This window comes from Amblyomma mixtum, chromosome 2, assembly GCF_055824585.1.
Source record: "Amblyomma mixtum isolate Tamu chromosome 2, ASM5582458v1, whole genome shotgun sequence".
Taxonomy (NCBI): Eukaryota; Metazoa; Arthropoda; class Arachnida; order Ixodida; family Ixodidae; genus Amblyomma; species Amblyomma mixtum.
In genome coordinates, this window is record NC_143013.1 from 206119481 (window position 1) to 206138276 (window position 18796).

Below are 18796 nucleotides of genomic sequence, written 5' to 3' on the forward strand. Positions count from 1 at the left end.
TCTTTGTAAAAGGACACTACCTTATGAGTATAGAAGCACACAGCCTTGGTTAGTAAAAACGTGCAGGACAGATTATGGATGACAAAAGATAAACAGAATGCTACCACACCTGTTAAATATCTGTTATAGAAACGGTATTACTCCCGAGTTAACTTCAAAAAGAGAACTGAAATTACTGTTCATAGACAACAATCCGTTCATATGATGGTGTATTTCTCGCATTCTGCATATGTACGCTGTACCCTTCCTTGAGCAACGCTTTTCTGTTCATGCGCATTGTTTTTCTTCGTCTTTTTTCTTTACTTATGTAACGTTCTTTTTTTTTAAAGCTTTTTCCGGCATATACTTTCGCTTATCACCGGTGTCTCATAGAATCAATTAGAATTGTTTTGTTTATTTTTCTTGTACAAGCCGATCTGACTTTGTAAACAAAGCATTTCTTTATTTTGATTTGTGCTGTTCTTATGCCGCTCTGCCATTATTATATTTTTTTTCGTTTCTTCTCTTCTTTTGTTTCTTGAAGTTTTGTACTCTGGGGAGCTGGGAACTAGTCAAGCTGAATTTTCAGCTTTTTTTTCCCGCCCTCCCTCACTTCATGACTGAAATAAATAATTTATTATTATTATAATCTAGAAAAAGCCAGAACATGACATATGAGTATCCTGACCACCGGCGTTCTCGCAACCAAACTGAGGTGCGTCAACAGATTTCGACCACGGATCCTTGAGGCTAAGGTACAGCGCCGTTAATTTACATATGGTGTTCACGGAGTATTTTTCAATTTTTACTTCATATACTTGAGCCCCGCCGCGGTGGCTCAGTGGCACGGCGCTCGGCTGCTGACCCGAAAGACGCGGGTTCGATCCCGGCCGCGGCGGCCGAATTTCGATGGAGGCGAAATTCTAGAGGCCCGTGTACTGTGCGATGTCAGTGCACGTTGAAGAACCCCAGCTGGTCGAAATTTCCGGAGCCCTTCACTACGGCGTCCCTCATAGCCTGAGTTGCTTTGGGACGTTAAACCTCAATAAACCAAACCAAGCTTCATATACTTGAACCAAGTGGCGGAAAAATTTTGAATGCGGCTTTTGGTGCCGCCAAAGAATCGGTTTATACCGAGAAGACGTTGAAGGATGTGGTCGTCAGTTACCCTCTAACTTTATGACTGGCACCTACTGCGTAGCGCACCTGGCGGACGATGTTTCCGTCCTCGAAGGGCAGTGCCCCGGTCATCATGACGTAGAGGATGACGCCCAAGCTCCACATATCGGCCTTCTTGGGGTAGTAGGGCACGCCCTGTAGCACCTCGGGCGGGGCGTAGGCCTCGCTTCCGCAGTATGTCTCACTTAACAGCTTCTTCTTGCGCACCACGGGGTCGTCTGCAAAGCGAAAAGGCGGCGGAGAAGCCCACGGTCAGATGGCTCACCAACGCACTACTTTGCTACAGCACTAAGTCAAGCAATGGCCAGATTTTTGCATTATTGCAGTAAACTGAGGTATAGATGTGCAGTAACGAAAAACAGCAAGCCCAGTTCTCCTGGACATCGGCAACTAGAACCATCTGTTGGCAGCCAGTAGCGGACACTGTCTACTCTGCTGGGTTGCTATTAAACTTCTAATTTCGAGAAAACTGGAGAGTTTTCATCATCATGTCCGACTCTTCCTCATCGATGAAAAATCTGGCCCATATAATACTTTCCGTGTTCCCACAATCTGTTTCCGACGGCCACCGATAGTCGATAGGATGCACCGAAAATTCTTAATTGCTGGGATGATGATCACTGTTGAGCGCCACTCGGCACTTAGCGGCAGCCGTGCAAACTAGAAGCGGTGGTCCAGATTTTCTAGGCTTTTGTTGTCGTAACGACGACATCTTATGTATTGGTGAAAGGTCTCCTGTAGTCACGGCAAAAGTGGCTCTTTCACGATGTCAAAGAATCTTTAACTCACGACGTACCTATTTATCAAACGACGACAGGAGCGATGCATTGCTATAGTTTATTCTGCGGCCGTCCAGAAGAGAGAAATAAATTTCGTCGTATTTAGGGACAGAATCTCACATCATTTTAAAAGAAGTAGGTGTCGCCTGGGCGTGTTGCCCTCTGCTTGGGAGCTCTTCCAAAGACAAAAAAAAAAAAATCGATTGACTGTGAGCGAATGGTATCCCACAATACAGTTGTAGTGCGGGAATGCGCTTTACCTCTAAGCCTCACCTTACTATCTATAAGCGAACGGTCTTAATGTGCACACGAGAAATTAGTGATGTGTCCATTCGCAAAGCCACGCATACGGGCTTTTCGAACTACTTACTCCGACCTTTTATACGATACGGAATTAATTGCAGTTATAAGAAACATAATTTGCAAGACGCTTTTGTTTGTCAGAATATTTCCTTGATGAAAAATTGGCAGTGGCTTACTTCTGATTAAGCTTGGGTATACAAGCGAAAAGCTGCAGTTATAATTTGTTGATGATGTTATGGCTGTCGCAGTTCGCGCACAATGCACTGGGAGCACCGCGATAACGGTGTATGCAAGCGCGTTATATAGCCCTCCTTCCGCATGCGTAGTAACTGTGGTAAACACGCAGCTGCAACGAAAGGTCAAACGGTGGCGAGGAGGCGAACGCGCAGTAGTAGCGGCGGTGAGGAGGCGGCGCACATGCGCAGTAGCGCTTGGCTGCGCCGAAAGGTCAGCCGGCGGCGGCCGCTCCGACCACCTGCGCCTCTTCTGTGACGTCACTCGGTTCTGCGCACGCGCAGCTATGGCTAATTCTGATCACGGAGCATACGCCAGACCCGGTGTTGACTGGCCTAGTGAAGCTTTTCGCTTCAAAACGTACTTTGCCGGTAAGTAACGTTAGTAAAAAAGAGGGTGTAAAGCAGGGACCGTGTTGCGCTACAGATAGCGACACTCGTGGGGTAAAACGCTTAGCCACACACCAAAGAAAATGAGCGAACTTACTGCAGTATCTGCAGAAGCTGAAATCAGCGAGCTTGACCACGAGTTGGGTGGTCAGCAGTACATTCTCGCATTTCAGGTCACGGTGTGCTATGTTGTGACGGTGCAGGTAGGCGACAGCAGATGCAAGCTGGACGAATATGTGATGTGCCGTCCTCTCATGAAGGCGGCCTGTGCTCTGAGAAGAGAGAAAACACGTTCTTTAGTTACTAAACTTTACCCTGTCCTATGCTTCTTACTGCATGCAAACATTAAAGTAATAGCTTTGTAGTTGTGGATGTTCTATTTATTTAGAGTCAATTTTATTTTTAAAGCAGGAATTGTTGCTGGATGATCACCATCCATGAAGTAACTTTGTGAAAGTTGGTTGGTTGGTTTATGGGGTTTAATGTCCCAAAGCGACTAAGGCTATCAGAGACGCCGTAGTGGAGGGCTCCGGAAATTTCGACCACCTGGGGTCGAAGAACACGGGCCTCTAGAATTTCTCCTCCAAAGAAATTCAACCGCCGGGATCGAACCCGCGTCTTTTGGGTCAGCAGCCGAGCACCATAACCACTGAGCCACCGCGGTGGCCCTTTGTGAAAGCATAAAAGCGAATACTGATTGCGCTAACCTATCGAGTGAAGCACCGCTAAGCATGTTGGAGCTGGTCTAGCAAATAAGGACCCCTGCCTTTTCTTCATAGCGGAGCATGGGACGGCCTCCTCCTGCGGCCACTACCGCTACCCAGCACGATCAGCCTCCTGAGAAGTGCGGCTAAAGGCCCGCTAAAGTTCGCGCTCCTCGTCATCAACGCGCTTTTCTTGGAGGGCTTGGACGGTTTCCGAGCTTAGAAGCAGCATGCCCTCTCACTGCGACTCACCCACAACTTTGAGCGGTATCCTGCGCTACAGAATCTGCGACGATCCTTTGCGCCTATCCGGGAGACATATGCTACAAGTGTTTGCACTGCATCGCGCGCGCGTGTGTGTTTTTCAACTCTACGCGAGCATGCCCCGCAGCTGCAGTGCCTCCACAGCAGCGCTCCTCCAAGTTCACCGCGCGCCAGGAGTGAAAAACAGTCTATAGTTGTCGAACAATTTACAAGCATTCCCGCGCGTCAGGACTCGGTGTTCCTGGTCTTCTGACCGCGAGCTTACTGTGATAGCGCTCGCCAACCGTCTGCGTTATACTTCGGGAGTGGACTATCGCGGCCGGCGTGACACTATTTTTTGTATGTTTTTTTTTACATATCCCTTCTTCCCTTGCCCTTTCTCACTGTCGCTCGCCTATTTCTCTCCCCCTTACTGCCTTCTTCCTATTCCTTTTATTCGCGATAGCCGCAGCTCAGATGCTTCAGGTTTACATGGTAGATGCCACGGCTACAGCAACATCTTTTTGCTTCCGTTTTTATTAATAAAGAACCATTAATAATAACAACTTAAGAGCGGCATGTACACATTTTGTCTCTCATTTTTTTCGCACGTCATTCATTCCTGCGCTTCAAGGCTTGTATACAGAAATCAAGCTTTTCACTTTTTTTTCGTCCCCACAGTGGCCAGGTTATCGGTAGGAGAGGTCATAGCTATTGCGACACCGCGGCAGGAAACTTGGGAAGGAAAAAACAGATTTTATTGCATCTGCCGAGATTTTTACTAACTACTAAATAGCAGACGCGTTATTCTGTGATAAACATTACAGAGTGGCTCTCTCATGCCCATGAAAAAAAAAAGTTAATCAAAACTAGCTGTCGTCGGGCAGAAAAAAACGCTCTGAGAGGAGCTCAAAAAATTTGTTCGAGATATTCCAGAACTTCTGAAAAGATTTGCGCTGTGAAAAATTAGCGCAATTATAAGAATACGGCCACATTACGTGAAGTATGGTGTGGTGCTGTAAGTCATCCAGCCATAAATAATTGACCATAATCAGTTCGGACAGATCGACAATTATTTCTGGCTGTGCAAATTACTTTTGCTGCTCAGCACCTTTTTAAGACCGTTTTCTTGAAATATTTTTCCTTTATTTTTTCGTTTTATAGCAACAGGTAGCAGAGGCAAAAGGCTGAAAAACTAGGCGAGACGTAAGCACCCAAGTACACTTTGACAGAGCAGTTAACTGACCTATTTAAAGAAAAAAATACACCTTTTCATACAAAATGCATTTGCATGCGCTGTTGAGGGCAATTATTGCGCTACAAAATATCTAATCTCCGCGAACAATTACTCATACAATTTAGAGATTTGCACGCATTGTTGAGTGCAATTTTTGACCTCTGAATTAACTAATATATGCGAATGACAAGCTTTTATTTATTAGGAACGAGAGTAGCGATTGTTATAACGAAGAGGTCAGTTTTTCTCTAAAGTAATATATTCAACTGAATGCGATGGTTTGACTATTACACTTAGAAGAACGGAGTGAATATTCTTCGCACAAAAGGGAAACTATTAAAAATTAGCGTGATAAAAATCAAAATGGGACGTGGAATTCATAAACAAAGAATGACGAATTACAATGCAGCCTTGCGGAGTCGCAGAGCATCCCCAGTTAAATAGTGCAATATAGGAACACGGAAGCAATGGTACCTACGATTTCCACACCGGCCTGGCTTTGATCAACGTGGTTGCGTTTTGTAGGTGCAATGTAAAAAAACAAAACAAACAGTTTCTCCTTAACACTAAAAGCTCGTAAGCTATCGCTAGCTGTTTCCATGACGCATGGGGTACATCTGTTTGCATAGAACACAACTACTTCCACAAGTATTTGAAGCGTACCTAGGCTTTGAAGGTACCCTAAATAGATGCTCGGCCGAGCATGATTTATTGATAGAATTAAAATGATGCTTACTGGAACAGAATAAATAATGAAGACACTTTGAACACGCAGTCAAAGAGTGCTCGTTGGGACGTAAGACCGGAAGAAAATGGGGGATATAGTGTCATTCAAAAAAATTTAATTTGCTCAATATAACACATTCCAGATCATTTCAGAAGATGAGTACATATTATAATCTTCATCTATGAATTTATATACATCACAGAGTACATTTCGTTGAATGCTATCCCGTAAGTGTAATCAGAGATTTTCTAATCTGATGTGCAGTAAAGATTACATGGCGAAATATTTGTGCTTTTAAAATTTTCATGCAGCATTATTCGATGACCATAGTCGATTACTGTGAACGTGGTTAGGAGCGCGTTCGAGGTGCGAAGTGGAGACTTTTCTTGCACCTTTTATCTTACGTAATGACGAACGTATTCTGCATTGAAAATTAAAGTGAACTAAAAATGCAGCTGGTGGTCCTTTCTTAGAAGACATTTTGCAGTAGGGAAAAAACAAACGAACTGCGACGTAATTTTGTTTTCAAAGTTAATGGGTAATTTTAGATTAGAGCCACACGAGTTTCCCTCTAGCGCAATGGAAAGCATGATAATATGACACATGAATGCTGCAGAACAATGGCACTAAACTTTCATTACAAGTGACTCTTCCTGGAAGCCAGCTATTCTCTGGCTCCACCACATTATTACGTTATAAGCTCATTACAATCTGCATTCAATATTTGCTCCAATCCCGAGACACAGTACAGTGACAGGCGCTATTTCAGGCAAACCGCCCACGTCTACGAGGTCAAGGGGCGAAATAACTAATGTGCTTTATTTTAAATGTGGGCTGTAGAAAGAAGTTGCGCGATATTCTCCAAATAATGACAGCTGCAACACTCACTAATCATGACTACAGTTTGTAAACTCCGTAGTAGCAAGAAATGCTAACACAGAGCAAGTCTGATAAAAAAAAAGAACGGTGATAGTGGTAAGCGTGGAAGGCAAGGCCTGTTACAATAGGCAATTTTGAAAAACAAAACTGCTCTATAGTCCATACAACGCAAAATTCCAAAGTGTAAACATGTTTGGTTCACGGACTGTAAACAGGAATTTGTGGAATAACGAGGGCAAAGCCCTTTTGTGTAGCCACAATGTTCAACGAGTTTTAAATTGTTGGTGCTACAAGTGTTCCAAGTTTATAACGGAGTTTCGAATTACTTTCATTACTGCCGTTTCTTGTTTTGAACGCTCAGGAAATATCGTCCTCCACTAATATACAAAGGCTTCGTGAGGTCATATGGCTATCCCCAGATGACGCTTGCCACTATTGTTTCACACACCTCAACACCTATCCCGTCACGACAGACGAGATATAAAACATGGACTCGAAAGATTGGGCGTTCCGTTACAAAAGGATATCGCAATGGGCTCACCTGTATCTTGAACAGGAGGTCACCCGCTGTGGCCAGCTCCATAATGAAGAAGACTTTCCTCGCTTCGCATATGATTTGGAAGACTCGCGCTATGTTCGGGTGGCGGAGGCGCGCCATGATGTTTATCTCTCGAGGAAGGAACCTGGTCCGGTACTCCCGCGATGTCTCGGCCATGTTCACTATCTTGCAGGCGTACGCCAGGTTGTCTTTCGCGACCATCCTGCGCAAACGGAAAGGAAACGTGTCATATTTTGCTTAATGTGTTAGCGAAGGGGTGCTCTGTGCGCAACTGCCCCGCCACAACGGGCGTGAACGCGTCCACGACTTTATTCTGTGAGGTAAGAGGCTATATTAGTGCTTGTTAAAGCAACAGTGTTCAAGTTCTCGTTGAGCGAAAAAGCCGGCGTGTTGTATCTAGAAAGTCCGTATTGGTCGAGGGAGTCGTGACGTCACAACCACATTACCTTATGCGGCTAATGGAAACAGCCCACAACGATCAACAGTATACCAGTGATGACGTTGCTGCATAATTTAGTGTTGGTCTACAGGCTCGTAAAGTCTTTCCGTCACAGTTAAGTAGTGTCTCTAGCGAATGAGAGGCAACTGCGATGGAAATAAAAATAGCCGACCCGGGGCTCGAACCACTGCCCCTTGGGTCGAGCGTTCGTTCGACTTCATTAAAGGGAGATCTTTTATGTCTTACGGTAAAATATGAAACAAATAAATAAAAGAGTCAAATAAAATCAAATAAAAAACAGTGTCCGTGTCTGCGAAGGGTCCCAGGCTGCTGAAGGGACTCATTAAGGGTATCGTGTCATACCATTAAGGCGGGGCTTCAGTTTCCCCTAAATTTTTTGTTTACGCTCTTAAGTTGCTGTGTTGCAATTTTTTTTTATAACGTAATGAATGCACTCTCAGTCCAGTTAAGCTCTGCAGTGTTGAAGCTTGTAACACGAAGCGAAAGGTTAGTAAACGCTGTGGGAACGACCCTGCCTTTGTCGTCTTGCGAGGGTGCGTTGATGAAACATTGTTTGAGGGCAAGATCCGCATGTATGGCACTGTACAATATGGTATTGTATGGTAGTGTATTGCACAGTATTGTATGGCATTGGTATGGTGTGCTATGGTACGGAATGGTATGGTATATTCCATGGTATGGTTGTGTATGGTATGGTATGGCGTGGTATGGTAGGGTATGATATGATACTGTATGGCATGGTAAGGTATGGTATGGTACGGTGTGGCAGGGCATGGTGGTATGGTGCGGTATATGTGCATTTGAAGTTCTGAAGCTCCTTGTGGGCTCTGATGAACGCCGGAATCAAAAGCCCTAAATTAATTACGATTACCTAGAGTTCTTAAACTTGCATTGACATTATTGGGCCGATATAGTAGGAGACCGTATTCTTGCCGGAAACTAGGTCTGTTTTTTCGGCAGCTAAAGCGGCGCTCCCCAATGCCTGCAGTGCAGCCGCTAGAACAAGCAGGACCTCGTACATGCTTGCACTGCTACACAGCACTCACACAGGACTTGACAGAAATCTACGTCTGTTTTTTACAAGCGTCGAAAGAGCACCATTTAGAAATGTGAGGCCGCGCAGGAGCACAGATGTCAGATGACAATCCCAGGGACAGAAAGAGTGGAGCGTTCAGAAAAATTGCGATAAGAATGACTTCTGCAGTGCAGTAACAAATGAGAAAGAGAAAAAAAAAGCAGCGCAGGAATAGGGAAACAAGAAAAGAAGAAAAGCGCCTGTCCCGTCGTCTTCTTTTCTTGTGTCCCTGTTCCTGCGCTGTTTTTTTCTTAAGATGTACCAACTCGCTCAACTCGCCGTTATAAATGAGAAAGAATATGGCTGCGCGAAAAAAATAGGCATCATCGTGATCATTAATACGCCCATTGCCGGACAAAGGCCACTCCCATATCTCTCCAACTGACTGTCCTGTGCCAGCTGAGCTACATTAACCCCGCAAATTTTCTGATCTGATCCGCCCATATGACTCTCTGCCGAATCTCTTGCTACGTAGAGCAGAACGTTGGGCCAGTTGGTGTAGCGACATATTCAAGAAAACTTAGCGCAGATAGACACAAGACGGAGGGACAAACACGTACAGACACACGAGCGCTCGTGTGTGTGTACGTGTTTGTCCATCCGTCTTGTGTTAATCTGTGCTAAGTTTTATTGAATATGTCTCTTACTACGCTTACCTCCTTTCTGAGCACATTCCGCTACCCTAAGGGCTCATCAGATATTTTGATTTCGCATTAAATGTCCTTCAATTAATCATTCCTTATATTTTTCTATTAGATATTATTATCTAGTGTTCTCTCCCTGTTCCACTCTTCCTTCTTCCTGTTTCTGAACATCCTTTCCATAGCTTGCTGACCTGTCCACAACTTAATTTCAAGCCTTTTCCTTAGCCTACACCTTTCTGTCCCATAGGTAAGTACTCGAAAGATGCACCTGTTGCGTGCGTTCTTCTTTAGGTATAATGGTAAGGTGCTTTTTGTGACATGAGGATGCCTTTCAGTACGACTCCACCTCGTTCTTATTCTCCTAGTTATTTCGCTTCGGTGGTCCGGGTCTACGCGTACTACCTGCCCTGAGTAGATGTAATCCCTGATAAATGACATGCTCCATTTCCCATTCTGAATTGTTGTTCCCTTCCGAGACCTTTGAACATTATATTTCTTCATATCAACTTTTGGGACCACCGTTCTGCTTCGCTTACCTAGGTTCACGAGAATGCTTTGCAATGCTTCTGGGTTACTTAGCAAGGCAATGCCGTCTATGAAACGTAAATTAAGGTATTTTTAATTAACCCTTATTCCCAACTCTTCCTAGTCCGGTTCTATGAATTCCTTTTGTAAAGACTCGGTGAATAGGGCGGTGAACCGGGCTGAATAGGACCATGGTGGCTGTGCAGCCTCTATATATATTCTGCAGTCCTCAAACATACGCCTTTCCTGCATCCTGGTTCAGCAATGCCTGCATGTCTGGTGAAGTTTCCGCTGAGCCAAATGCTTTGTCGTAATCTATGAAGGCAATGCAGTATGTAAGCGTTGGCTATATTCGGCGCATCCCTCTGTCAGCTGATCGATGACATGAACGTTGTGCGAATGACCTAAGGTAAATTGAAACTTTCGGGAAAGTGTGATGGTGTTCCTTATCATGTGCTGTGGTTTGGAGCATGCTTTTTAATTCAGTAAATCGACAATGGTGACGGCGTTGTAGCGCTTGCAAGTTGACATAAAAGAAATCAAGATTAAGCGGAATGCAAAAAGAAAAATAAGCATGCAAAGAAAGCCTTTGCCATAAGTAACTAGGCTGCATTTTTTACTTCTTAGTTTTATTGCCCACCACTTGATATGTAATAATTCTGGCGACCTGCTGCCAGTATTAAGATATACTCTCCAAAAAAAAAAAATAAATAAAAAATGAAGTTGTCCAAAGTCTTGCCCTTGCTGCTCAATTGAGTCGCGATGGCGCTGCTCAGCATTTTATGTCAGCACACCCCGCCTCTATTGCAGGTTTTAGTGCGGCCCCCAGAATTAGATTTCGCAGGCCACTGTAAAAGCGAACTAGGGGAATAGAAAAGCAAATATGCTGCTTGGGAAAAAGGACGCCTCAGCCGTCATATCAGCTCCGTCGTATCACTACCCCATGCACATAGATAGCGATATTTAAGCAATGGTTCCGCATAGTGGGCAACATTCAGACGCTGTGATAGCAATTAAGTCTCCTTCACCACGCCCCACAGCAGCCATGCAATGTGAGGCCCCTCATTGCTTACGTGACGGTGGCGTACGAGCCCGACCCAATCTCGGCGCCAAGCAAGTAGCCGTTCTTGGCGAGCACAAAGGCCTCGGCGCTCTCCTGCGCGTAGTCGGACTGTCGGGGGGACTCGCTCCACATGGTGGCCATGCCAGCTGTTGCAATTTTGCACCGAATTCCTTTGGAACCCGCTGATGTCCCAATCGTCTGGTCTTCTTCTTCTATCAATTCTCCTGCTGCTTTTTTTGCTCATTCTGTGTCTCGAGCAACGAAGAAATGATCGGTTAAGTCCTTCAAAAATAGCCAATTTTTAAAATTTTATTTCGACTTCGTCCACTTTCGTTACATTTCTAATATTTTTTCTTGCTCCTCTTTTGTTTTATTTGCGTAGGGGTGAGCCATTAATGGGCGTTTCTGAATGTCTCCCTCAAGCTGTAACCAACCATGGATTATGAGTACCCGCAATTTAGCATGAGGTCTCCAGCAAAAGCAACAATAGCGACAATTAAAACGCGCTGTAATGAGGCAAGCGTAGAACCTTGGCAGGGGTCGTGCACCCGGAGGGATTGGAGAGCTTGAGGAAGTATCAACGCAACCGTACCTTTAAAAAGCATGAAACTGTGGTCGCGATTATCGAACCAAATCGAGGCACTTGACCTCGTTGGTACTTACAACCTATAATTTCAGGACAACATAATTTGCAACAGCGAAAATGCTTTTTGACGCGTATAATAACGGGCAGAATTGGTCTTAATGTGAATCGCAGTGCCAGCGCTGCCAGTCACAATTGAAGGGAGATGCATAAGCAGCTGGCGCTGCGTTCACTGTATGTTTATGATAATCACGGGTAAATTTTTTATTGCAGTGGTCTGGTGGTTCAATATGAAATGACGAGAATGCATATTATTGTGTCTGACAGGCGCGCTTACTGGTCCTCTGTCGTTTCCATTCCTTGCATCCTGATTATTACTGTTATGGGGTGAGAAAAATGTACCGCCTTTGCCTAAAGTAACCGAGCAACAGGTTCTTGCTTCTCAAACGTATAACGGAGCATTTACGGCAGCCCTAAAGACCGAACGGTGTCAAATGTAAGGATAAGGTCTCACCTTTCTTTACGCAGAATCAGAGCTTAAGGGCTGCCATGAGTGCCTCGCTACGCGCCTAAGAAACAAACCACCTGTGCCGGGTTACTTTTGGCAAAGACTGTACGTATAGGTGCGCAACAGCTTCTACACCGCCGCGCCCGCTGAACGCCATTTCTGTGAACTTTTTTTCACTATGGAGTCGACACTGCTGGAATTGTTCTGAGAGTGGCGTTGTCTTATGCCACGTGTACGAGCTGCTTGTGACTCATGATGTCGACGTGGGCGTCGCCAGCAAGGACATGTGGAGAAGTGTAGTTGAAAGCGACTAGGGAGCACTCGAACTTAAGGTAGTTTTCCTGAGAGGGGTTTCGAGGTGTTGGCGGCGCCTTGTTCTGACCGCCCGTCGACGACGAAGGTAGGACAAGCATAAGCACTCAAGTGGCGGGTAGCTGAAAAAGCAAACCAAGGTGTGCAACGTCACTGCATAGCTTGCGGATTATTTCGCAATCTTTGGTGGTGTTGGTGGTGGTGTAAAGTACAGGCGGGATTAGCTTTACAGTGGCCTTTCCGCAACTGCTCCGCCTGAGACACTGATTTGTCGCGACAATTTCAAAACAATTATCTGAACTGAGCTCGTGTCTGGATAAAATTATACTCTTTCCTATTTGATTGAGCAGAAGTTATTGAGGATTACATAAAATATTTTTTGTTGACTCACTGCAACGCTGCAATGTACCCTGGTCAAGGGATAGATACATCGAAGTTTTTATCTGGACTGATATAAATACGTGTCTGTTTGGGTATTCATATTTGTTCAAGTGTTAGTGTACTTCGTATTTGCCATAAGGGAGCAGGCGGCGACAGGCAGCAGTGAAATCAAGTTCCCGTTGTCAGAAATCAAGCTTCTTGTTTTTGAGAACGGCGCCAGCGCTAAATTGTTATCCTCTCGCTAGTGTGTGTCTGTGTGTTTTCCCGCGTGTGAATTGTTTAGATCTGCTAGGTACACAGGCGTGTGTTCATGAAAGTACCTGAGTCACAGCTTTCTTTTTCTTGAACCGTTTACGCATTTCTAGATTACATAAAAAGAAAAAATTGCCGGCGGTTTAGCATTGCTGAACACGAAATATTGCACGAAAGCCCATTTTTGCAGGACGATAATAACGACACCTACCTGAAAGCGCGTTTCCTTTCCTTTCGTGACTTCCGCACAGATGGAAGTTGATGAAGATGAAGACGACGATGAACAGTGCACAGCGCGACAGTGTGTTGTATCCCCTTCGCTCGAATAGGGCTTCCTCTATATATTCCAATTCTCCTTTCCTTCGGATTAAACGCCAATTGATATGCTCTGAAACCAGTGTGCAATTATATTTACGACTATATAATTACATGAGGTAGATTCCTATGCTATAGAATGTGAATTCACTGCTTTTTCTTGTCCATATTGTTTTGTACAAATTCTAGACTAAGTCACAATATTGTCCAAATACTCCACTCCTTGCACCTGAGTGCGTTTGTATCCGCTATGCGCCTTGGACAATCCCCCGCCGTGGTTTTGTGCTATTAAGCCTGAGGTCATCATCATCAGTTCAACTCGAGGCGTAATAGCGTAGTTTTGGACACTACGGCCCTTGATCCGGCACACTTGGTACGTCACTAATAAATCTAATGTCACAAGGTGCAGACAAGAAGAAAGAACCTTCGCAAATATCTTATAATCCGCGTTGTATAACGATATCGGACGATAACCTTCAACAGCTTTCAACCGATCAGCGTCTGTGGTTTAATATGGTGTGACCAGTGTAGAACGTGTGAGGCAAAAAGGCCCTGACATAAGCTGCGCTGAAAACTTCCAACAAGGCCGGTGCTAAGCTAGGCCGTAGTATCCAAAACCATATCCATATCACACGTTCCGTGTTAGAGACAGTGTCAGATGAGGCCACTTAAGTGGCTGTTATTCAGACTGATCTGGAAAAAGTTTTTGATAAGGTGCGTCATGATTTTTTGTTTGCTATATGGGAGAGTGCAAACATTGATGCCGTCTTGCTTAACGGCACAAAACTATGTTATAGAGCGGCCACTAGAAGACTGATTGTTAATCAAAAGATTACAAAACATATTCCACTTAAATCATCCGTTAGACAAGGCTGCGCGCTATCGCTTTTGTTATCCGCTTTTTATCTTGAGCCTCTATGCCGTAGTACCATAAAACACACAGCAATTGGTGGCTTCTCGCTATAGCAATGTGCAATTAAGATTTTGGCTTATGCTGATGACGTTGCCCTTTTCTGTTATGATAAAAAGAGTCTGCTGGAGGTTTTGCGTGTAACTGAGTTGTTTTGTGGCAGTTCGGATGCGTCTCTTAACCTTGATAAATCGAAAGGGTTCTGGCTAGGTGACTAGGGTACAAAACCATGCTTTTTTGGCGGCATCAGGTGGGACTCCGAAGACACGGAATTTGGGGGGTTCCTTGACATTAACATTATAATTTTTGGGGTCTCGGGAATTCTCAGATCTCGTCAATTAGGCGGCAAACTGAGGATTGGATGTGTAGGTAGCTATCTCTGTTTGCACGAGCGCAAGTCTGCAATATCTTCTTGGTTTCGAAGCTTATCTATTTCGGGCAGTTGTTGCATTGTGCAAGAAAAAAAGTGCAGGCAATGCAAATAATTTTTGCGACTCCTGTTTGGCGCTCTCAGTGGGAGCATATGCGTCGAGACAATTTGTTTCTCCCTCTGGAGGCTGGTGGAGCTGGTCGTCAGGTATTGTTTGTTCATCAGCTTGTTTCAAGGATTTGCTTTTTTTAAAACAGCAAACCATCCCTTTCTGCTAGCTGTGTTTAACAGATGAATAAATGCTCATTTACCTATTCTAGTTGCCCTCACTGGTCATAAGAGCAAGGGGTCCGCGGGGCCTTCTTAATGAAGTCCCCAACACATGAAGTCGCCAACAATAGCACACATTTGCTGGTGCTATTCACCTCGCGCCAACAAACCGCTTCTACCATATTCATCAGCTCATTCTAAACTCGTGAAATGAGGCATTATTAACATCTGCATGGAAAACGCCTTTGAAAAGTGATGCCCCCATCAATCCACATCTAGCTTTCATGAACAACTCGCGAGGTTCCTCGAAGCAGGGTACCCTAAAGATTTCGTGGGTTCAGTCGCCGAAAACCTCCTGAAGAAGACGCTCCGGAAAAAACGTGACACCACAGAAGAAACGAGGAGCAAGGTGGCTGTCATTCTTCACGTCCATTGTCTCGCGCACAATCTCAAGAAAATGGGAAAAAAGGCAAACGTTCGCGTGTCGTTTTCAGCTCCAGAGAAACTCAGTGTGTTATGCAAAAGATCCCTGCCCTCCGCACATCGCTCCCATAAGCAGCAGTGTACCATCCGCCACAGGAAAAGATTTGTTAAATGTACTGAGGGCATTGTGTACAATATTCCGCTCTCTTGTGGCAAGCAGTATATTGGGCAGTCTGGTAGGTGCCTGAACGATAGGCTTCGGGAGCACAATAACAACATGAAGACATATACCGGCAGCAATCTAGCTTTGCACTGCAAAGATTGGAAGTGCGTGCCTTTTTTGGATAAATGCTTAGTCGTTCCTAAGAGTAGAGATAAGCTAACTCGCGAAATTGTGGAAGCTGCACAGACTGCTGCCTTACAAGATGACTGCGTTAGTACGCCGTTGAAATTCTCGAGGCCCGTGTGCTGTGCGATGTCAGTGCACGTTAAAGAACCCCAGGTGGTCAAAATTTCCGGAGCCCTCCACTACGGCGTCTCTCATAGCCTTAGTCGCTTTGGGGCGTTAAACCTCATAAACCAAACCAAACCATTTCCTTGTCTAAACGAGAGCTGCCCTTCTTGGGTTGAAAACATCCGTGATCTCCAATTTTTTATCGCATCTTTTTCTTTTTTTTTCAATTTATTTTTTCTCTTAGGTCAACGCATGCGCTCCTTTTTCTCAGATTCCGTTCATTTGGTTGGTTTTGACTTTCTTTGTCGGTCGGAAGTTAGCGCCTGTGTTGTTGGTGTGTGTTCTCTCCCTTTTGTCCGTCGTCCTGGTTTTGCGCTACTCTTATGTTGTGGAACACATTCGAATTCCTCACTGTACGTTTTTTTTTAAATACAAATACAGTCTATCCAGAAGACAGACCACTGAAGTCCTGATTGAGACGCTATATCCTGTACCAATGTATGAGTAGCTTTACCTTTCCTTTCTAGACAGGATGACAAAATGAACAAGGGAGGGGAAAACCTCAGTTTGCTAGAGCCAACGTTTCGACAAGGGGACTTGTCTTCGTCTGGGCAAAGCGTTCATCATCGGCAGGGATTATATAGGGCCTTCGCTCCGAGGAGGAAGGCCCCGGGGGTGGGGAAGGAAAGTGGTGTGGGAGGGGATGCGTGTCAGGAAGGGGAGGGAGGTGAATCATCATTCGCTAGGCTGCAATAGTGCAACAACCTATATCCGGGGGGTATGCAATGAACAAAAGGCTTTGAAGGGGCTGCGACGGGGGGGGGGGGGGGGGGAGGCGCTGGGTGAACCTGCAAAACTCAGATAAAAGGATTAGTCAGCGTGGTACAGGGAAATGATAACAAGGGGAAAAAAAAGAAAAAAAAGGGGGGGGGGGGGGGCTGGCACTGGAAGGAGAAAGGAAGGGGGGCATTTCCAAGGAAGGACTAGGCAGGGGGGGGGGGGGGAAATGGCTCGTGTTCAGAGAAAGCCAAAAAGTGGGGGCAGAGGGGGTAACAGGAGTGTCATGGTTTCCGAGAACTGGTAGCAGGGGATTAGGAGAAAAAAAAAGAAAAAAAAAAGGTGAACAAAGGAAGAGGGTGACAAGGCCGGAAATGGGGTGGAAGATATGACTTGGGAACAGTGCAAGGAGCGACAATATACTTATGTGAGGTTCTAGGAAATAGTCTGACCACGTGCAAGACATTTGTTAATTTAAAATTATGCTGACCCTGGAATGTACCTGAGAGATTCCAGGTTTCCTCTGGACATGTTGATCCCTGTTGGTTGCAGTGTTTTAAATTTGTGGATTAGGAATGCTTCTCTGTATTTTCTGTCCCTAGTCGATTTGAAGCCTGACTGAAGAATGAACAATTTGAGTTCGTCGAATTTGTGATGGCGTTGATTAAAATGGGTCGACACTGCCTTCTGTTCATTCCGTGTTGTGTCAGCCCGGTGCCCGTTTAATCTGGCACTCATTGTTTGTCCGGTTTCTCCGATATATTTTTTCTGGCAGTAGGAGCACTGGAGCATGTAGATAATATTGGACGATGTGCAGTCAAAACTGGTCTTTATATCGAAACTGAAATCGCTTGCCGTACTTTTAACCGTAGTGTCCCTTTGTAAATGTTTGCATGTCTTGCATCTGGGTCGAGAGCATGAAGTTACTGTCGGTGGTGGTTTCTTACCGAGCCTAGCATGCACCAGGATGTCCCTCAGGTTTGTGTTGCGTCTGTATGTTACCCTTGGTGCGTCGGGAAATATTTTCTTGAGACGGTCGTTACCAGTTAAAATGGGGTGGTATTTCCGCAGGATATTGTTTATGTTTGGAAGCGCGTTTGAGTATTTCGTTATAAGTGCAGGAGGTCGTTGACTGTTAGCTTTTGTTCGTTTTTTAAGAACTACATCTCGTTTCAAAGTGGTTGCTCGTTGGAACGCATTATTAAGGGTCAATTTCCTTGACACCACTGTCCATTTAGAAAATAGCAAGCTCAAAACCACACTTTACAGGAAGCCTACTGACCGACAACAATACTTAGATTTCACTAGCCATCATCCAAGACACTGCAAACAAGGTATATTCGTAGGACAGGCAACGAGACTAAGAAGAATATGTAGCGACGACGATGACTACCTGAAACACCTCCACTCGCTAAAAAACACACTAATCACCAGAAACCATCCACAGACAACCCTTAATAATGCGTTCCAACGAGCAACCACTTTGAAACGAGATGTAGTTCTTAAAAAACGAACAAAAGCTAACAGTCAACGACCTCCTGCACTTATAACGAAATACTCAAACGCGCTTCCAAACATAAACAATATCCTGCGGAAATACCACCCCATTTTAACTGGTAACGACCGTCTCAAGAAAATATTTCCCGACGCACCAAGGGTAACATACAGACGCAACACAAACCTGAGGGACATCCTGGTGCATGCTAGGCTCGGTAAGAAACCACCACCGACAGTAACTTCATGCTCTCGACCCAGATGCAAGACATGCAAACATTTACAAAGGGACACTACGGTTAAAAGTACGGCAAGCGATTTCAGTTTCGATATAAAGACCAGTTTTGACTGCACATCGTCCAATATTATCTACATGCTCCAGTGCTCCTACTGCCAGAAACAATATATCGGAGAAACCGGACAAACAATGAGTGCCAGATTAAACGGGCACCGGGCTGACACAACACGGAATGAACAGAAGGCAGTGTCGACCCATTTTAATCAACGCCATCACAAATTCGACGAACTCAAATTGTTCATTCTTCAGTCAGGCTTCAAATCGACTAGGGACAGAAAATACAGAGAAGCATTCCTAATCCACAAATTTAAAACACTGCAACCAACAGGGATCAACATGTCCAGAGGAAACCTGGAATCTCTCAGGTACATTCCAGGGTCAGCATAATTTTAAATTAACAAATGTCTTGCACGTGGTCAGACTATTTCCTAGAACCTCACATAAGTATATTGTCGCTCCTTGCACCCTTC

At 44.9% G+C, this 18796-nt stretch overlaps 1 protein-coding gene across 1 annotated transcript in view; it reads right to left on the reverse strand.

Annotated features, from left to right (window-relative positions):
* LOC149362340 (uncharacterized) overlaps window positions 1–11120 on the reverse strand; it is a 32277-nt gene extending 21157 nt beyond the window's left edge. The window contains exons 1-4 of the mRNA XM_089569699.1: window positions 10990–11120; window positions 7195–7414; window positions 2961–3135; window positions 1186–1376 (exon numbers count right to left, since the gene is read on the reverse strand). Coding sequence (XP_089425825.1) covers window positions 1186–1376; window positions 2961–3135; window positions 7195–7414; window positions 10990–11120 — 717 coding nt within the window. The remainder of the gene's footprint in view (window positions 1–1185; window positions 1377–2960; window positions 3136–7194; window positions 7415–10989) is intronic.
* Window positions 11121–18796: the final 7676 nt, after the last annotated feature.